This window comes from Cephus cinctus, unplaced genomic scaffold (genome assembly GCF_000341935.2).
Source record: "Cephus cinctus unplaced genomic scaffold, Ccin1 Ccin1_scaffold1073, whole genome shotgun sequence".
NCBI classification, from domain to species: Eukaryota; Metazoa; Arthropoda; class Insecta; order Hymenoptera; family Cephidae; genus Cephus; species Cephus cinctus.
The window spans coordinates 38,902-58,912 of NW_014333593.1; the positions used below are offsets into that span (position 1 = coordinate 38,902).

The 20,011-nt window shown below is 40.2% G+C and overlaps 1 protein-coding gene across 6 annotated transcripts in view; it reads left to right on the forward strand.

The window, feature by feature from the left end:
* Positions 1 to 20,011, forward strand: part of LOC107271971 — a 57,744-nt gene that overhangs the window by 30,463 nt on the left and 7,270 nt on the right. For all 6 annotated transcript variants that reach the window (XM_015748621.2, XM_025089245.1, XM_015748623.2 and 3 more), the window contains exons 3-7: positions 5,293 to 5,654; positions 5,789 to 6,038; positions 15,286 to 15,546; positions 16,989 to 17,146; positions 17,283 to 17,526. In XM_015748621.2, the coding sequence (XP_015604107.1) occupies positions 5,293 to 5,654; positions 5,789 to 6,038; positions 15,286 to 15,546; positions 16,989 to 17,146; positions 17,283 to 17,526 (1,275 nt within the window). The remainder of the gene's footprint in view (positions 1 to 5,292; positions 5,655 to 5,788; positions 6,039 to 15,285; positions 15,547 to 16,988; positions 17,147 to 17,282; positions 17,527 to 20,011) is intronic.

Consider the following 20,011-nt stretch of genomic DNA (forward strand, 5'->3'; position numbering starts at 1 on the left):
ATCCTACCCAGTTGGCTTAACCGCGAACTAGCTTAAGGGCAAGTTGCTTAAACTCGTTCGCGTACCCTTGGCTAAAATCTAACTTTGCTATTCCACTAAAGGGGTGGTACTGCTTCGACGTGTTCTTATACGAGGGGTTAAAATATGCCATGCTTATTTTATTAGCTCCTTCGATCCTTAAGAATAGACCTTTCATCCCTTATGGCACTCATGGTCTATCAGCGGAATCAAATGAAATTTTTCTAGGGGATGGAAAACCACAAGGGCTGCTAGGGTAGTACGATATCATGCAGGACTGTGTCTTTTCTCATAGTTATTACTTGGACATTTTACGGCGACGTTTCATTGTTACGTTTTTATAGCGGCGACAGCGCCCTTAAGATCGACGACGATACCAACGTGACACACAGTCGCGAATCTTTGTGTCGAATGCTAATTTTATACGCAAGGCTTTTTCGCGCATTGGAGGAGGGGGGGGGTTCAGAAGGGAAGTTAACGGTTTTATCGGTTGGAAAGGATGAAAATAAAATGAAAACAAAAATGCTGAAACAAATAAAAATGGGGATGAAAATTTTTTACAGCGTCCCTTTCTGTACTAGAAGTGGATATATGTATGCCGCTAGTAGTCAAACAGAAACGCTTGAAAAAGCCTCGGGATATTTGTTCGTTCGTGGAATAAATTAGGATCATCAGAAATAAATAAGGGCGTAAAAATTTGCCCAGAACCCACCCCAGGCGGACTGACGAGAATAAGGGATTCCTTTTTTTTACCCCTGCCGCGTCGTTATTCTCCCTCGAGCTTCTCGTACGGACTATAGTGGTAAGGGGGTGAGAAAGGAACTCCTACGGATGACGATGGGATAAGGGATGACGAGGGTGATCAGTAGAAAAAGGAACTCTTAGCTGTAGCACCTATAAAGATGGAGATCTATGGGATATTTAAGGCGGAGCGGCCTATTCTCATGAAACGACCTGTACCATCGAAGCGCAGTGTCGCGCGAGAGGTGAGCCCAGGATTTCTTAGCGTCGTAATTCACGCGCGACAGACCTCATTAACGGAACCGTCGCTAAATATGACCCCATAAATTATACTACTATATAGAAAACTTTTTTCCTTATGGCGTCAGCCCTTTCCCAATTTTACGGCTTTTTATTTCGTGATCGACGCTTTGATAGCGTGGAACATAGTCATAGTGGTGTCCACTGTGCATCGTACTAGAATACTGTGTCTGAATGTTGTGAACGTACCTTTACTTGGGATTCGATGAACAACGGAATATATATATTATATACCATATGTATTGTGACGTATTTTTACGCGATCGACCTCACCGGAAAATGCAAGACCGACCGGCGCACACCTTTACGCGATTCCTACGCGTTCCAGGCAACCCAGGGGCTAACAAAGCTCACTCTCGAAAATACCTAAGGTATTGTTGGGCGCCAGGTTCCAAAACGGGAACCACGTATCTGTTTCTACGATATGTCTTCGCGTGCCTACGTTGGCTAACTCAGCTACGCGGAGGCGGCGGGATTCGGAACAATAGGTCGGATGGGTCAGACGATCACGCGACACACAAAATTAGTCGGACACTTCGATCTCAAATAAATGGTTCGGTTTATTACAGAAAAATCGGCGGCGCGAAGCGCGACGATTTCGGACAATACCGAATTGATGAATTACAAACGTCACAGTATATAAATATGTACGGATACATATGTAGACATCGGGGAACAAATAGAAATTGCCATAAAAAAAAAATTCACAGGTTTTTTCTCACCTCTCGACACCCTAAGGGATGGCTGTACATATGGGACATGTATTATATAGGAGCGTATATGCACATATGTGATTGATATATAGATATAGCATATCAGTATCCAGATAGATACCTAGATAAATCTTGACACTTAATTTCGCGAGGATCACGCTTTATTTACTGAATGCTGATGATAACGGAGAGGCACTCGATATAGGGGTGGTTAGTGCATATAAAATTGGTTAGGGTGTTTCAGGGAAAATGGAATTTTGAAGCCCTCTTTGAATTTTATCCCCTGTGACCTTAAGGTACGTGCAAGCATGCTGAGCTAGTTCTCCATAATTTTCGGAATTACCTCTACCGGGATTTGCCCCCTCGATGCCTTCAGAACCTCCTACGTCCCCTACGCATACCCGCATTTCCGTTTACAGTCTACACAATGCAGTGTTCCATACCTGTATCACCCGGAGTTCACACCCGTTCAGCCCCATTGAAATCCAAGCATGTATCTACTAGAAAATCAAAAAATTTATCACTGTGTACTCGTCGTCTTCAGGGGTAATTTTATTCATTTGTAGATCCACCACCTGGTTATCGGGCGAGGCTGAATTTTTATTTTAGAAAATGTCTTCGAAGTGGAAAACTTTGTAGAATCTGTAAACGAGCCATCCCCTGTAATTTCGGTACTCCTCGCTGTTTCGTAGTATTTTATTTTTCATTCCCCTCTCGCAAATGTATCTTATCACTCGTGAAATAAAATGTCTACGGATCCTTCAGTGACCAAGAACATCTTGAACCCCTCGAGAACTCGGACCAGTGAATATGAAAGTCTTTTCGAATCAGATTCACCGATACCACCCCTCTCGCTGTTTCTTCGTCTATCGTTCGCCACCCTTAGCCCAACCCGGACTCTTATCACTCTTCTTCTCTATACGGTGTTCTCTCAAGTAAGAGAAATATTAGGAACTGTCAACCCCAGGGATACTTCCAGAACGATCATGGTGTACGATCCGAGTGCACCACCATATATTTTCCCTGCCTTATAGAGAAATAGTCTGCTGAGTATTCTATCCCAAAATACAGTTTAAGGGTGGTTTTTGACAAATTTCAAGATGTAATAGCTCGGATAAAAAAAGTGTTAACGAGTTAGGAGAAGTATAGGTAGGGGTAGATAGGGTTAGGGTGTATAATTTCCTCGTAGTACTTTTTTTTGCTACTCGCCATAGAGTTGTGGACTGAAAGTAGGAAGTCGAGGGAGGACAAATATTTCAAAAGAGTGAAGGAGGGAGAGAGAGGGATGCTGACACAGAAGGAAAGCTCTTTCTGATTTATTCGTTGACTGTAGATTTAGATCTGAACTGTTTCTGGCTGCTCTACTTGAGCTTCTCAGGGTTGCTCTTGGGTCCTTCCAGGAAACGAGGAGTAAATGGAGTGAACGCAACTACCCCTTTTTTTTGGGATAGTCGACTAGCACGCTTTTCCCCTACCTCTTTTTTTTAACTCGCCCTTAAACTCTGCATCACTCACGGAACCACCACTGGCGATTTCTAAAACACTTCCATTATATCATTCAAGATCGTAGGTCAGGAGTTCAGAAGGCAGTTCGTGCTAGTACTAGGTCTGTGTACAGGTACGGGACTGCTTGGCTTACAAATAAACGTACTAGTTAGTATTGACAGCTGTCCACGGTTACACCGATTGAACTCCATTTGTTAAGACAGTCCTGTCAATTGCAAGAGAAGTTGACCGTTTGCTATTGACAAGTCGTAAAGTTTGATCGAGCGAATTGAAAAAGGAATTTTCATAGTTTGCTATACCTGCTGCGAGTGCGAAAGAGATGGGCTCGTGGGGGCTTGCGTGAATAAGAGAGAGACATACATATAATCCTTTGAGAAATCATGGATAAACCCCTTTCTCGATTGGGTACAGTTACGACGGTATTTTTCAACGTCAATATATTTTGAACGATCTCAGTTATCGGGATATGATCGTGCAAGGCTTTCTATTCGAAATCTTATAAGGAAACTCAACATTTTTATGGGTTTTCCAGGTCATGAAGAATTTCAAAGAATTTCCATTTTTGTTATGAAAAAATGTATTATATCGCGATAGTCAATATCGTCGAAGTGGGACGAGTTTTCCTAAAGCATAAGGGACTTTGCGAAACGAGCTTAAAAAGTTTTCAGATTTTCTGAAAGCTCTCTCTCTCTCTGGGGTTATTATATCCTATAGAGTTATTAGGAGTCCTCGCGAGCATTTATGATCGTCCTAGCGGGATATACAAGACTCATAAACCCTATCGCAGAGATTCGAACCTGGCCGGAAAGCTTTGACGATAAAAAAAAGAAGAGAAAAAGGGAAATAGAACCCAGGAAAATAAGAAACTTCCACCTTAGTCAGGAGGACGGGCTTTCGAGGAGGATTAAAAAGTTCCTCGAGCTCCGAGTGGACTCCGTCGAGTGTACTTTTGGAGCTTGCAAGCTTCTCTACCGGATAAAGTTAAACGCCTCGAAATTGACAGTGGGACTTATCGATCCGTACCCTATATTAAATCGGTATCACTGCCGAGCTTGCAAGTCCGGAATAATTATTTTTCATTGCCGTCAATAATTAAACAAAATTCTCATATCGCTCGCTTGTTAATTAATAGGCTATTCGGAGCTCTTTTGAAAGCGCAAGCTCCAGAGTTTGCAAAATTTACAGAGCTTTTTTTTCAACTTTTGTCCCAACACCAAACGCGCGTTCGTATAGCACAACTGACGAGATGAAACTTAAGCTCGAAATCGTCATAAAATTTGGATAAGATTTGGGGGATAAAGTTATTGAACCTCCAGATTTTTTTGCTTTGTAGCTTATTTAAAAGCTCCTGAATTTTCGGAATATCTGGCTCTATGTATGTTACACGGAGTTTTCAATGACATTTTGTGTGGTTTACGTATTATAACATATTCGTAAGACAACTTGACAAGCTTTACGTTATATTGAATTTCCTGTTGAACACGTGACTGCGTACATATAGATAAATATATATATATAAATCACGCAACATAGTTCTGAAATGATAATGGTGGCAATTGTTGGGGTAGAAAATCGATCAGGGTGAATGGATGAAATTGACCGGAAAGAAAAAGGAATTGAAGTAAAAAATGGGAAACCCAAGCAAACAGATTGAGCAAGGATTTATGCAATTAGTATAGGGGATGGGGAATATGAATAGCCGTTATAAAAATTATTGAATAAATTATTCAAAATTATTATTAATGATTTTCAAACGATTATTATATCAATCGACATCCTGAAACGAAACCGTTATATAGGTGAAACATAGTAAGAAAATATTTTTCTAAACTTTCATGATGTATTGTATGTATTGTATTGTATATGTATGTATCACGATTGGATATCCCAAATTTGTTATATTGTATAGTATGCTCAATCAACGTACAGTATCGACTATTAACAGGGGATGAGAACGAGATTGAATTTCTATTTCATGATGAATTAATATATACCTTGCCTTTATTTTTTTTAGTTACCGGGGCCTCTATGGGAGTCACCTACGGCACTCAGCAACCCTACTGGATCACGAGCAACCCCCGAAGGTCCAACCGACCCTTACGTTCAACTACCATGTCGTACGCGGTTAGAAGAAGTGCGGAGAAGTCGGGGCCAAGTACCACGGAGAATTCGTTGGGGTTGATTCGTCGTCGTTTGGACCAATCCGGGGTGGAGTTTGTTATTGAGGATAGCGAAGGACTAGCCAAGGGGATGAACTTCAAAGAAGTCGGCGTACAAAAATTGACGAGTACCACGAGTACGTCGCAGCCCTTAGAAAATGATTCGAGCGGATCGACGCATGAGGAACCACTGAGTCTTCAGCTTCGTAGCCATCCAGTGCGTACCATTAGACTTTATGTGACAAGTTAAAGGGGACAAAAAATCATAGCAAAAGATCACATTAATCACTCAAAATGTTCTTACGCAAGCATCTAATGGTTTGCCGATACTTTGAAAAATTTTACCAACAGGAGCCGCTAGCCGCACATGAAACCAAAGTGCCCTCGGATGGGAATTCAGGCTGGACGGATATCGACCTGAGCACAGCGACGTCGACGTCGTCTTCCACCGCAGTGGGATTTCCCAGACGATACATGAGAGACACCAACAAGACAATATGTCATCAATTCGAAATTGGGGACGTGGCCAAGCATGAATTCTACAGTCCAAATTACCCCAAGAACTACCCCAGTAACGTGGATTGCGTTAGGGTACTGGAAGGTGAGTGTTGCTTTTTTGACCCTGGTGAAAAATGAAACTTCTACTGAAACCAAGAATTGCTGGAGATATAGGGTATAACCGTGGGATAAGTTTCATCTAGCATTCCATCAATTTCAATGAGGTCCAACGTTTGGGGAAGTCGTCCACGCTACCTTTTTAGGCGGAAGTCACGAGTAAGGCGGATTGAGACTTATGGATTTGCCAGACGACGGTTGGTTGATTGATATACGGTCGGCGATATGGGGGAAACGTGGGAGCACCAAAGTTTCGCGTCTCGATACAAAACGGATGTTTCCCCAAGTGAAATAACCCCATGATACTTCCTCGTGTGATACTATACCTGTTTCTAATGATATTAAAGTACAGTGGCACGGAGTGGTACACATGGATCTTTCGTCCTAAGACTATCTCGTACGTTGGAATTTTCCCAAAGGGACTACGAGTCTTCAGGGTGAACGATTCGTTCAAGAAATTTTCATGAAGTTACAGCTCTTTGTACCGTAACGCGATTACCCCATTTGCATGGAAAAGTAAAAAATACGTCCTTATCGCCAATATTTTTTTTAATTATATCCAAATGCCACCTAAGCATATATATGCTCCTGTAATAGTGACCAGGAAAATCGGGCGTATATATAATATATGCTAACGATGTAAATGGATTATCTTCCAAAGGAAGTGACGTCATGCTTCTCTATATTGGAAACAGCGATGTGCGACAACGCTCTATCTAGTACGTGCTGACTGCCTATAAATATAATAGAGGTGTGAGAAAGAGAGAGGGAAGAAAAAATTGGCAAGCCACTACCCCCTCCTGCCCGAAAATCATAAATCACATATCAACCAACGTCCTTTGTTCGACGCCTCGATACGTGATGTGTTTCGATAGCGAATACCTATATATGTGTATATACATATATATCGATACAGGACATGACGGTCAGTTTCCAGCTTTTCCAGGAGTGAACGTGAAAAATTGTGGCACAACGTAATAGAAAGGGGGAAAAAATAGCAAAGGAATACACTCAGTCTGGATAATTCCAATACCATTAGTAAATCTACTCCATTCAACTATACCTTTGTTATCGGTAAATTTTTCGAAAAGGGACTGTACCTAGGTCAACTTCACCTCTGATATGTATTTTTTAACGTGCTGGTCTCTGAAGCCTCGTCGCTCGATACTGTTTCCAAAATTTTCATGTGTAACCCTTGGACCTTGTGAATTTTGAGATTCTCGTTAATTATCGAAATTCATCATACGTTGTACCGTCAATAAATTTAATGAGTACCTGTACTAATTATAGCACAGATTTTCCTTATGGAAATACGAGTAGCAGAAGGGTTGGACTAGGTCGATAAAATGGACAGCTGGCTGTTATTTGAATTTAAGTCAGGGTCCCAGTGTCCCAGTATCCGATGGTAGAAGCTGTGTGGAACTCGAAGCTATAATCCAAAAATAGTTAGGAAGTCAGGGATCAGCTGTCACTGGACTGTCTCGGAGGGTCTTCAAGCTCGTATGGGTTCGGGTTATCCCCAAGAGAAATTTACCAGTTTCACAGTTGTGAAACAATCAATTATCCTTGAGGAAACTAGATTGAGCTTCGATAGATTATACTGTACATTGGAGTAAAATTGAGTCTCAGAAGGACGTTGGCGTTAGATCACTTAAACTTCAGAATTGGAAGTTCAAAATAGTGGGCACAAGTTGAATGTAGTTAACAAGGGTATCGACAACTTTCGTGACCGAGCTTCTGGACCGTATCAGTTCGCCAAGTGATGCTTACGTAAGATTATAATAACCTGAACTTCCTTGAAATGCAATCGTCAACTAGCTATAGTATCTTTAGGAAAAGTTCAATGCAATTTCCTTGTGAATTCCATACCCCATATATAGCATACGGGAAGACAGAAAATATATATTCATATTAAGTTATGTTATCGGAAATAATAAATGTCGAAGTAAACTATTTTTTTTTTAGAAATAAGCACAGCTTTTATCTAAAAAAACGGAATTTAAAGGAATATCCTTTATATCGGGCAGGAATAATAATAATAATAAAAAGAGACTCTTGGACACAGTTTGTCGTTCGGAAAACGTATGACGCAATGAAGAAAATTTTGTCAACGTCAGATCAGTCCGCGCATGCGTACTTAAAAAAAGGGAAATTTAATTGAAAAGTATAAAGACTCAGAACGATAACGCTAAAAGGGATAACTATTTACGAGTGAGATACCATTGACTGATAACAGTAAAGGAGCTCAAGATACAAGGATAAAGTTATTATTATTATAAAATATGTGATAAAACGTATTTATAGGGAAGCAGGGTCGTCTAGGCTCTAAAGCAGGTGTGCTATAGGTACTAACTGGCTTTGTTAGGTCGCAACTCGTTTGTCAATGCATAACGGCCGCCATTGCACTCCGAAGGTGATTACAGTATATTAAGCCAGCCTTGTAAATTACGTCACTAATTATCTCGAACCCCGTAGCCAGCAACCCCTTAGGTTAGGATTAAGGAAGTTTCACACTGCGCCCAAATGAATCTCCGTCACCATTGAATATTCGTGAATTTATTTACAAAATTTTCGTAAGCGTCAAATATTCGTACGGTTCGCTTAAAAAGTTTTTCTTTAATCGTCGTATCTCTCGCTACCTACAACTTCGATATTCCGCCTAAAGTTTTCAAACGTGCTCAATAGTAATGCCCGTCCGCATTCCCAACAATCTCGCGATATTGGCGTCGCGTCGTGCACGCCATCTAAAACTGCCCGGAAATTGAAAGATGGTACGTGCGATGTCAGCCACGACGAAATGCGCAACGTTAACACTCCTGAGAAACCGGAAATCGAATGCTCCGGCCGAACTCCCTATCAATTTGATTGTTCTTTACAGTAAAACAAAAAAGGGAGATTTGAGGGCGAGGGACGCGCGGGAAGGGGGACGGAAGGGGAAGAGAACCTACAGCCCGACCGCTATTTCTTGAAACCAGCTGACACGGTTGAACCTCCGTGTTATCTCTATGCGCCAAGATAAAATCGGGAATTGGAAAAATGTTGGTAAAAAAATTCACTGAAATCAATTAAATCACTCGTGTAAATAGAGTTTGTTGGTAATACCGGAAAGGGGCACTTGTATACAGTATGTATTGGTAGGCGAGAGGTATTGGCTTGTTTATCAAAGGTTTATTACTCTCTCTAACGTACTTACGTGATTAGGTATGTAGGCACAACCCCTATTCGGTATACGTAATTTCAAAAGGGTCGTCGAAAAATAATTAAAAGCCTTTTTCGTACGTTGACGGATAGATTGGGTTGTTTGCACTGCTATTATCGCTTGATGCCGTCACACGTATATTCCTATACTGTCTGACCATATACTGGATGTCACTACTATATATATCCTTTACCTTCTACCAGCTTTAACACGTGACAGTTTGTTTGCCGAACCAAGCAATAGTCTGGCTCCTCCCTTGGAAAGTATCCCACCCCTGTCACCTTCGTCTGTCTGTTCCTCTTTGAACTACTGAGATTTTACACAGACGCAAAAAGCTTCTCGATGTTATACGTTACTTTGACGGCACAGCTAGATTGCATGTTCATTCAATTAATTCTTCAGTATAATTAACGACAGGGAATGGAATTAGAGAAGGAATGATTGGTTTGATCAATCAGATTTTTTTTTTATGTAAAAGGCTTGGAAATTCTACAGAGAATATTTTACTCCAGAAACAGTATCTAAAATACTATGAAAAATAGTCTTGTTCTCTAATTTCGATATATACAAGATTATTCAGATTTTATAATGTTCCTGGTGCTGAATTAAAAAGATACTCTATCTATACTCTAAAGATTGCTCTATATCTTATATGACTTTTCATAGACTTTGGCTGCCACATGACTGGATGTTACTTTTTTTGTTTCATCATGTTCCCAACTATCTTTCCACGTGTACCTTTTGCTCATTAGACATTTCGTCGTCGATATATTCCTTGCATCTATACGTCCATGGTCTCCAGTGCTTTGAACGATGCATTTTCACGATCTAGGAAACTTTCTAATTGCCTGCTTCGTACCTACTAACCTCTATGACGAAGTTACGATATCATTATATAATGTGGGACACTTTTAAGCAGCTAAGCCACTCATCGTTAATGAGATCTCACAGTGCCTCCTCAGCTTCCCAGTGACGGCAGGTAGCTGGAGATTATTGATCGTACGGAAAACAAAAATATTCCTAGACACGTTCGTTAAATAGACACGCCTGATCGGATACTTGGTATAGCATACAGATATGTATTTCCTTTTAATTATCAAAATGACCGTCCACTTGGATTTCAATTGAGAATTGACATTCGCTAAGATCTGGTTTACATAGTTGTCGTTGAAAGGACAGCAAGATTTTAGATTGTTAAAAATTGACCTTTGACCCAGTACCTATCTGTAAGAGACTGGGGAAAAACCTGAGTAGGTTACGTGATTAAGGTGAAGTATGACGGATCAATTAAATTGATGAGATTTTTTTAATTTGATCTTACGTAACACACCCGACGATTTGCTTAAATAAATTTAGTAATCTTAAAGAAAAATGGGAAGTCAATTTTTAATGCTAGTTTTCATTATTTCATTATATACCTTTTATTTTCATATCTTAAATATCGCGTGAGATTGATGTAAAAACTTTTTTTCTCACTGCACTCCAACCAGCTATTTCTTTATACGAATTTCTTACATGCTTCAAACTTTTTGACGCGCTCTACCTCCTCCGTGGAAACCGATGCATTCTCCCTGCATACGAAATGCACGAATTTTCTTTCCTGTCGACACCACTTTACCCTCTTTTCCTCATTTTTACCATCAGAACCTCGATGATGGATCAGACCAACTTCCGGTCGACGTTTTCATTCCTTCCCGCTTCAATTCTTCCTACCAGACGAAGCTTCCGCTCTGCAATATTTGAACTTCGACTACGAACTGTATAGAATTCTAAAAGCTTTCAAAGTCTAGCACTGAAATTTAATTGGAATGAATTTAACGGGGGAAAAAAAAATACTTTTTTTTTAATAGCTAAAAACTAGTATAACCACAATTAAAAATAATTTAAAAATTCTTGTCAATGTATTCCAAATTCAAAATATACCTGGAGTAATACTTATCTCTAACGTGACGTCACTGGTACCCAAAACCCACTAAATCAGTATCACCAGCGTCATGCTCGCGGAGGAGGGGCTGGCGAACTCCTGAAGTGGGCCAGTAAATGAAATTATTCGCCACTCAGAAGGTAAGAGGCCATCAAAGAAACATATAATGGGATCTTACGAGGCTCAGTACCAACCCTCCTACGATCGTACAGGTCTGTTCATATTAAGATGCCTTAACGTGCAACCTTCCATTCCATAACATTAGTTACCAGTTCCATTATCAATGGATACTTATCACCCTGACGTAAAACAGGATGCAGAATCACTGTCACTGTTCTTACCCAGACGACAATTACATAATTAATGACAATCAAAATCAGATACTAAAGTACAGCTACAGTCACCCAAGCAAAGATCTTCGCTGATCCAGCAGCCAGTTAACGTTTAATTAGAAAATAAAATGGTGGACGAATAGAAGGTCGAAAAAAAAAATTAGAGCAAATAAACTTGCTCGTGACTCGTGAAAATTCACAAAGGGTCTCAACGGAGAAACTCTCAGCGTAAGGGTTGGACTATCGTGTCCTCTTGGCTGAACTTATCGCAAAGGGACACCTTCCCAGTTGCTCAATAAGCCAAGGATTATTTGTCAGTCCTAAGGGATGAAAGAGTAAACTCATCCTTAAGTAACCTTTGCAAGATCGGAACATCTTCTTAGGCGTTTTATATATTATGTGTTATCTCGTCTCAGAGGATCATTATATGTATACTGTGTTGTATGTATAAGGTACGTTAAGGTTAACTTTCTCAAGGTACTATTTATCCTACATCCACTATCAGCCACGAGGAAGTAAGCGCGATGATATCTGAACTATATAAGAGCAGGACCTAATCCTTGTCAAGCTAAAAGGATATCATCCGGTCCATCCCGTTATCCTGCCGTGCCAGGACCTGGTTCGTCGTCGTATCCTTATCCCCCGCGCGAGAGATACGCTTATTCCTTTCCTTTGTGATCCTTTTGACCTTCTCCTCTTTTTGACATCTTTACGTCATCCTGATCCTCTCCACGTCCCTCCCGCAGCATTTCGCCAAGTGTCCTTTAGAAGATCCTGCTACGGGTAAATCCTTTTCATGCTACGGCTATATCATCCAAATAATATCTAACCAATACCGGGTTATCCTTTGTGCCCTTGGACCTACAGGATGCAGGATATTCTTGCTTATGTCTTCCTCTCCTTTTTTTTTTTCATTCGTCCTTGATACGTTTTATTGGTCGAAGGATAATAATATCCTTGGGTGCAATGGAGTATGAGTTATCTGGTAGAATTTTTTTTATGGATATCCCGAAGCAGCCCGCAGGATCGTTATCCTTGGGGATTTTGGTTTTGTTAGTTACTGATAACTGGAATAGCCACGAGGATGCTGTTAAGCTTCGTCCTTACTGGGTGGATGGTTGGATATTCTTAAGAGGATCGCTGTATGCCAAATCTCAGTGAAACCTTCCGAAACTTTTATTTTTTTCCTACCAGATGTCATGGTTAACAACATCGGACCTGAAAACCGGTTTTTGAGAAAGTTCAAAACCGATCGCACCTCTTTTGCGATTATTTTGCGGTATCTCTTATGTATTATAGATATGCAGAAACGTTAGATAAAAATTTCATTAACTCGAGCACAGTGCTTATCGAGTGTACGGTGGTACGACTCGCGAGTTCTTCGGAATTCCAAGCGAATCACCGCGTTAATTCTAATACTAATCCCGATAATTATGCGAAGCTTACATTTCGCAAGAGTCTCATGTAACCATGAGATAATTAAGGATAATTCGTATAATTATCTATGGAGTTACGACGCCACGACGATGTAATATATAATACTATTCAGGATTAAGGCGCCAGGAACTTCTGAAACATCCTGAATTTATTTACATGTGATAAGCGATCCTAAAACTTGCTTTAGGTATGACAAAAATTTTATTAAATAAATAACTTTAGATCTCGCGATTTATTTGATCTGATATACAATTTCTGAATGGTTCTCCATACGTACGTATGGGACTATTAAGTTTTTCTAACGTTATATGCTTTCGTTTCTTTTCTATTTTTGGTTATTTGCCCCGTGATGCATGTGCAAAAAGAAAGACGAGAACAGTGAAATTTAACGTTAAAAAAAGTGCGACAACTGTTATCCCATTAAGGGAGATGCATAGGAAAATAATTTGAATAGGATTTTGCAATTTTGCATGTATATTTTCATATTTTTGTATCTGCCCGATATAAAGCTTCATTGTACAGGGTCATCCCCTATGCACTCCTCCGTGTCCGCAGCTACATTCCCGTTCAAATTTACATGAACATATTTCGCGTGGGCTTCTGAACACTGCCGCCAAGTCCCGGCTTCATTCATACGCGTCGCTAGTAATGGCTTCGAGCCACTAAAAATAAATGGTCATCAAACTCTCACGAGGAGCCATTATACGCAGCAGAAAGAAAAGCTTAATGTTCATCGCATCGAAGTCATACAGCGGCGTATACAAGGATCGAATTTTCTAGTGCCGGGCGATATCGAAGACATAAATAAGATAACTACTGAAATATATGTGCATGAGTATTTTTGCATTCGTAGGAATTTTCGGCGATTTATCAAACGGCTGACAACCGACTCCAACGCAGGGGGAAAAGCATACGCGTCATTATAAAAAAAATGCACGAGCTTCTTGTTCGTTTCGAGTGCCAGTCGATTCTGTCGTCCGTTAAAAACCCGGCTGAAGGAGTTATTTTTCATTCGGTCAAACGTCTGGTGTGTTGCCGGCTGGCTGCCCCGGGCTCGCAGCTCAAATAAACATCCTGTACGAGTCCTGAGTATCCCTGGGGAACTGGGCGTTGTCGAGTGTTCTTTGCTCTTTTCTTTTCTCTTTATTCTCTAATCTCTGTTTCTTTCTCTCGTCTTAAACGTACCTGTTAAGTGATTAACATCGCGTAACCGTGACTACGTGTCTCAAGCATATCCCACCCCTGGATGACGTCATATTTGCACTAGAAAATCTTCTCTTTTTTTTTTTTCAAAATGGCGAACATGCGATGAAAGTCAAGCGCTTGACAAAGGAGGAGGGGGGAGGGGGGAGGGGGGCAAAAATTCATGAATTATCTCAGCGGCCCAGCAGGTGTTGCCGACAATTAAAGAATTCCCAGTTCAACCCTTAATTACTGAACATCGGACCACCGAAGGTTCCTCAGCATCCCTAATAAAGTTCGCTATTGTTTCCTGCTCCGTAAGACGATTACGCGGGTGCGTCCTATGGAGGTTATGTCTGACATCCGTTCATAATTTTCTTATCCACCTAGTCTGTTCCAGCCCTTTTCTTTTTTTATCTTCTTTCTTCGTCTTCCACACTACTGGGAAGTCGGTGGCTGAGGAACGTGGTCCAGCGAATCCGGTTCTAGGGGATGGTGAATCCAGAGGGTCTCAGGTCGACTAGACGGAACCGGAAGATAAAGTGAATCCTAACGATCGACCCGGGGCTGAATAATTCCCGGATAAGCCCCGTACGTGCAGGGAAAGTGAACTCACCCCCTGCATTCCAATGATCTCATTACGAGACCAGGAACTACCCTAACCTACCCCCATTGCATATGTAGATACATAATGTACCCAGTACCCGTCGATATAACTATATATAAATGTGTATATATAAGATTGCCCTCAAAGAAGGATTTTACCTCGAAGCAAATGTTCGGTATATACAGATATATATAAATATACATAGGCAACCCCTAAGCAACGGAGATCTTGAGAACGCAAAAAGCTCCCTTAGCGGTATACGTATAAGCTGGAGGTCTGACAAAGTTTTTGCTGTGCTTCGACGACTCCCGAGACTCTTGAACAAAACATATTAAATGGAATAACGACGGTGACAATAATGGTAATGATTCTCGGTGAAGAGGGGTTGCTTAGTCCCGCGCTTATCAAGGGATGAAAATTATCCAGAGAGTAACTATCGATTAGGGAGGCTCTTAGCAGTTCTTCTGACCCCTATTTAATCAGGGGACTATAATTAATTTTTTTATTTCTTTTTAACTTGACTCACCACTCTTTTGCTTTCTCTTTATATAGCCGATACGGGGATGCTCATTAAGCTCGACTTTCGGGATCGCTTCCATCTGGAACCGAGCTTGAACTGCCGTTACGATTTTCTTAAAGTTCGGGATGGTCAATACGGCTTTTCCAACCAGATCGGCAACTTTTGCGGCAACAGCTATCCACCGGAACTCACGTCGAAGACCCGATTCCTCTGGCTGCACTTTCACAGCGACGAGAACATCGAGTACAGTGGTTTCAAAGCTGTGTGGAGCATGATACCCAGGCCCACGTACCGTGAGTATATTTGCGTAAAAATATTTTACATTTTTTTTCTTTAATTTTATTTAATTTTATTTTTTTTTTACTTGACTTCCAAAGAAAAAGTATTTACTTTTATCGCCAAATTTCAAGAATCAATTGAATAGAGGGTTTGCAGTTACGATATTCGGTTCTCTAGCTACATCCAGCCATATGCATAAATGTTTATTTCATGGGAACTCTGGGCAAAAGCTTGGGTATACGTAACTACTGTGTATAATACCTATGGTGGATATACAAAGCAGAGCGTCGAGAATTCTCATGAAGTTCAGCCATGCCGGCGATATTGCATAGTGTTCTAAACAAAAATAAAGAAGGATGCCATATTGCCTCTGGGATTAAATGAAGAAAAAGATGTGCGAGACGATATAAAAAAAAAATTGATAAGTACCGACCGACCCATGAAGATTCGCCTTTTTTTTTCGTGCACCTAACGAGTCTAAAGTGCTTCTGGAATTTAGTCGATTTATCCACGCTGCGGCACCCTGCAAATATTCCTGAAACCATTCGCATTCCAGGAACGACCACGTTGAGATTTCCCGATAGTTGGACACTTCCGGTACGCTCTTTACGTCTATCTAATATCGAGAGGTAGCCTGGAAGATCGTAGAAAATCGATTAAACCCGAAGGATAGTAGCGAGACTAGGGGTAAAATTAATACATACTCGCCAAGAGTCGAGCTATGAATACGCGACTCATCGGCACGCTTCGGGGTGGCGGTTTCGCGTAGGATATTAGCCAAGCCAATATCATGGGATAAGGTGTTCGGCTCACGGCGAGATTCAGCCCTTAACGGCCAATCCCTTCCTATCTCCCAGGAAGCCCAGAATATCCGGCAATCGAAATTTCATTTGGAAAGAAATGAAAGCGATATTAAACCCTTGAGAGGGGATGAGATTTGCTTATATCGTAAGAAATATACAGCCACCCCCACACCAATCCCTCTTGGCATTACCATACTCTCTAAAAATAAATCACTGAAATTTTCACTGATTATTTCAGTCGTTCGAAAATTCACCCGAGAAATACTGACTTCCCATTTAATGCACTGTTGAATCAATGGCTTCGTGCTATATGAATCCTGCACATTTGTGACGTCACCGTCACTCTTGTCACATTATCAGGTCGAATGCCAGTAGCTGCTGGCGATGCTAACTGGTCACAGTAACGAACACTGAATCCATACAGTGTTATAGTGTACTATTATAATAACATGGTACTTTTCTCCGCCATCTATGTAAATCAGGTTGACATATTAATACGATCGTGACATGAATAATTAATTTGAACGATATTATTGAAAATTGCATTCGCTGATTAATTTCTTTGAGAACATAAAAACACTAGTCCCTCATAGGCGTAATTATTGAATAAATAAGTCTCCGGGACTTTCGTTATTAATTCGACTTCTTCACAGCTGGGGTACCAATGGAACCGAAGCCTTGCGTAATAAACGTAACGGGAGTGGAAGCAAAGATCCAGAGCGATGACGTTCATGATCGAAAATTACAAGCGGAAAAGGATGGAATCCCTTTGGATTGCATGTGGGTGATGACCGTCGAGGAAGGGTACAAGGTAAAATATATGTATTTGGGATCCACGGAAAAGTGCAGTCGAGTTTAAAAACATGGTCGAAGATTTTGTGGTTATAAAACTTACTGTGTCTCCGACTTGTATGATTTGGTATAATTTCGATATTTCTTATGTTCAGGTTCAGATATCATTTCCCGTCTTTAAGCTGGACAAGCCGAACGAGTGCGACCTCAATTTTGTGCAGGTCTTTGATGGCAAGACAGATGACACTGCCAAGAGCAAAACATTATGTGGCAGTATTGCTGAGATTTTTCGTGCTGAAAGCAACGTCATGTACGTTCGGTTCTACGTCCTACCGCAGGCCTTCAACAGTACCTTCGAAGCTCTGATGACGGCTGGGCGGGAAATTAAGAGCACACAGGGTATGTAATATTTATACATGATATGGTAGTTGTATAAGCTAATACGTATAAGCTTATACGTATGATAGAACATGTAGAACTGTTCTGTGAAATTATTTCATTTAGCTGAATTTATATATATACATATATATAATGTTTAAAATAATCCAGTATACTATTCAACTGGAATGTATCAAATCAAGTGAAGCTGCTTTTGATACAGGAATCGAATGGGTAGGCTAACTTCGGTTGATACCTTTGAGTTGAATAATCAGAAATACTTAGAATAATTAAAGTTAATAAGTTAGTGTAGTTTGGAAAAATTTCAGGTGAAATTGGTCGCTCGGTATATAAATAATAGTTCTAGAATAGATATGCAGCGTGATACTGTATTAGCTTAGAGCGTCTTTTAGCACAGTCTAGTATAAGCTATACAGGGTGAAGCATTTAAATCGAGAATGTCAAATAACTTAAGAAGAAGGTCTATACTATATGAAAAAATGTTTCAAACAAAAATTGTATGGGTTTAAGGGGGGCCATAAAATGGCCTACTTTAATTAAAATTCTCCATCAATAAAATTAAAGTAGGCCATTCTTATTGCTCCCTTATTTCCATAAAACTTTTGTCTCAAATATTTGTTTCATATAAGACCGTGTTCTTAAGTTATTTGACAGTCTCGATTTAAATATTACACCCTGTATATTGAATGTACGATATGACATATAAAGCAATACTGTGAAGTATATTCGACTCGTATGAAATATTTGGAAAAATTTAGTATACACGTTCAAACCAAGTGTATCGACTGAAGTTAGTCCGTAGATTTGATTTGTATTCTAGGACCAAGTTCAGTTCATACGTTTGTACTGTGTAGTATGAACTTACGTACTGTACGAAGAATTGAAATATATAGAACAGCACTGTGGATATTCGATTCAGTGGATATGGCAGTGGTAACCAGAAAGTGATTGTCGTACTGCAGTAGCAATAGCAATAGTTTCAGCAGTATCAATATTGCAGTGGTACTATAGTGATATCTAGGCGATCCGAACTCCCGTTAGGTAGCTCTCGCAATTGTTAGCAGAATTCGTGGGTTATACCAAAGACATTACTCAGTCGTTCCACACTTCCGGGAAAACTCGAATGAAGTTACATTAGTACGGCGAATGACAATAACAATAATTATTATTATCATTTTCAGTATCCATCCGATTATTGACATTTAACCCTTTTAGTGCCGGGCGAAGACCCGGTGCCTATGCGAGAATAACCGGACGAATTTGACGAATTTTACAACGAGTTGGGAAAAAGGTCATGAAAATCAAACTAAAAATGATAATTACATAATTCAAAAAAACAGCGTATTACGGAAGGAAGAGAGAACAATGTAATGCTAATTGTATTTCAACATTTATCTTGTGATAGAGCTTTCTCGCGATGCGAAGAATCAGGTGCCCTCGCATACGCAACGATATATCGTAGTCCGACACTAAAAGGGTTGATGAAAATCGATATTTTTTTTTTCGTTGAAAAAAGTTAAAAAACACGTTTGAGCATCTTTATATTTCCAAACGGCGATATTCGCGACATTCGCAACACGGATTATGAAAATTTGGTCTCAGGGTAATGTTAAGAAATGTCTATAGCCGAGGTGACTTGGTCGATTGGGACCTCGGAGGCCTTCGAAAATGTCTAGACCAACGTCGAATAATCAATTAAATAGACATATTCATTATATGAGCCGCTCAGTGCACACATCGATTAACTCCACTTTTCAAGATCAGACTTTCAAAGATCAGCACCATTAAACGGCACAATTTTTTTGGCCATTGAATAATAAGTAATTTACAATATACATTGCTTCATCGCATTTCTCAACTTTTTGTTTTATGGAGTTAATCGATGTGTGCACTGAACGGCTCATATACGTGTCACGCTTCACTACTATTTTTTTTAATAGGGCAAAACCGAACTCAATGACTAATTCGCGTTTGTAATGCCAAAAAGCACAGGACGGGCAAAGTGACGCCACGTATATACAGGGAGTATAGGTGCACGCTTTGAGAAAAGAAATGTAAATAAAAAACAGGCAAATTAGAATGGAATGTTTTTACGTAACAGGCGATTCGTTCTGGCCGTAATGCGTTGATTGTGCGTCAACCTTGCCCTGGGATTGAGAGTGCAGACTGAATGGTGTTTGGCGATAGGCTACGTTCAGGAGATCGTTGACGTTCACTGCACGTTATTTAAATCCCAATTTGGACAATATCTCTCATTTCCTTTTTAATTACGATTTTTAAATAGAATTTTTCCACACATTTCGTCCGCCTTTCTCTCACTTTGTGTATACGTATGACAAGTTTTGAACTAATTGCAATTTTTTTTTTCTAATCATGGACTAGGGTATTTTCGTATTTTTTTACAAAGCCTTTAGCGAACCTAAAACTTCAGCTCACGCTAGTCATTGTGCAGCATATAGAATGCGGTACGGGTGTGTTGTGCTTA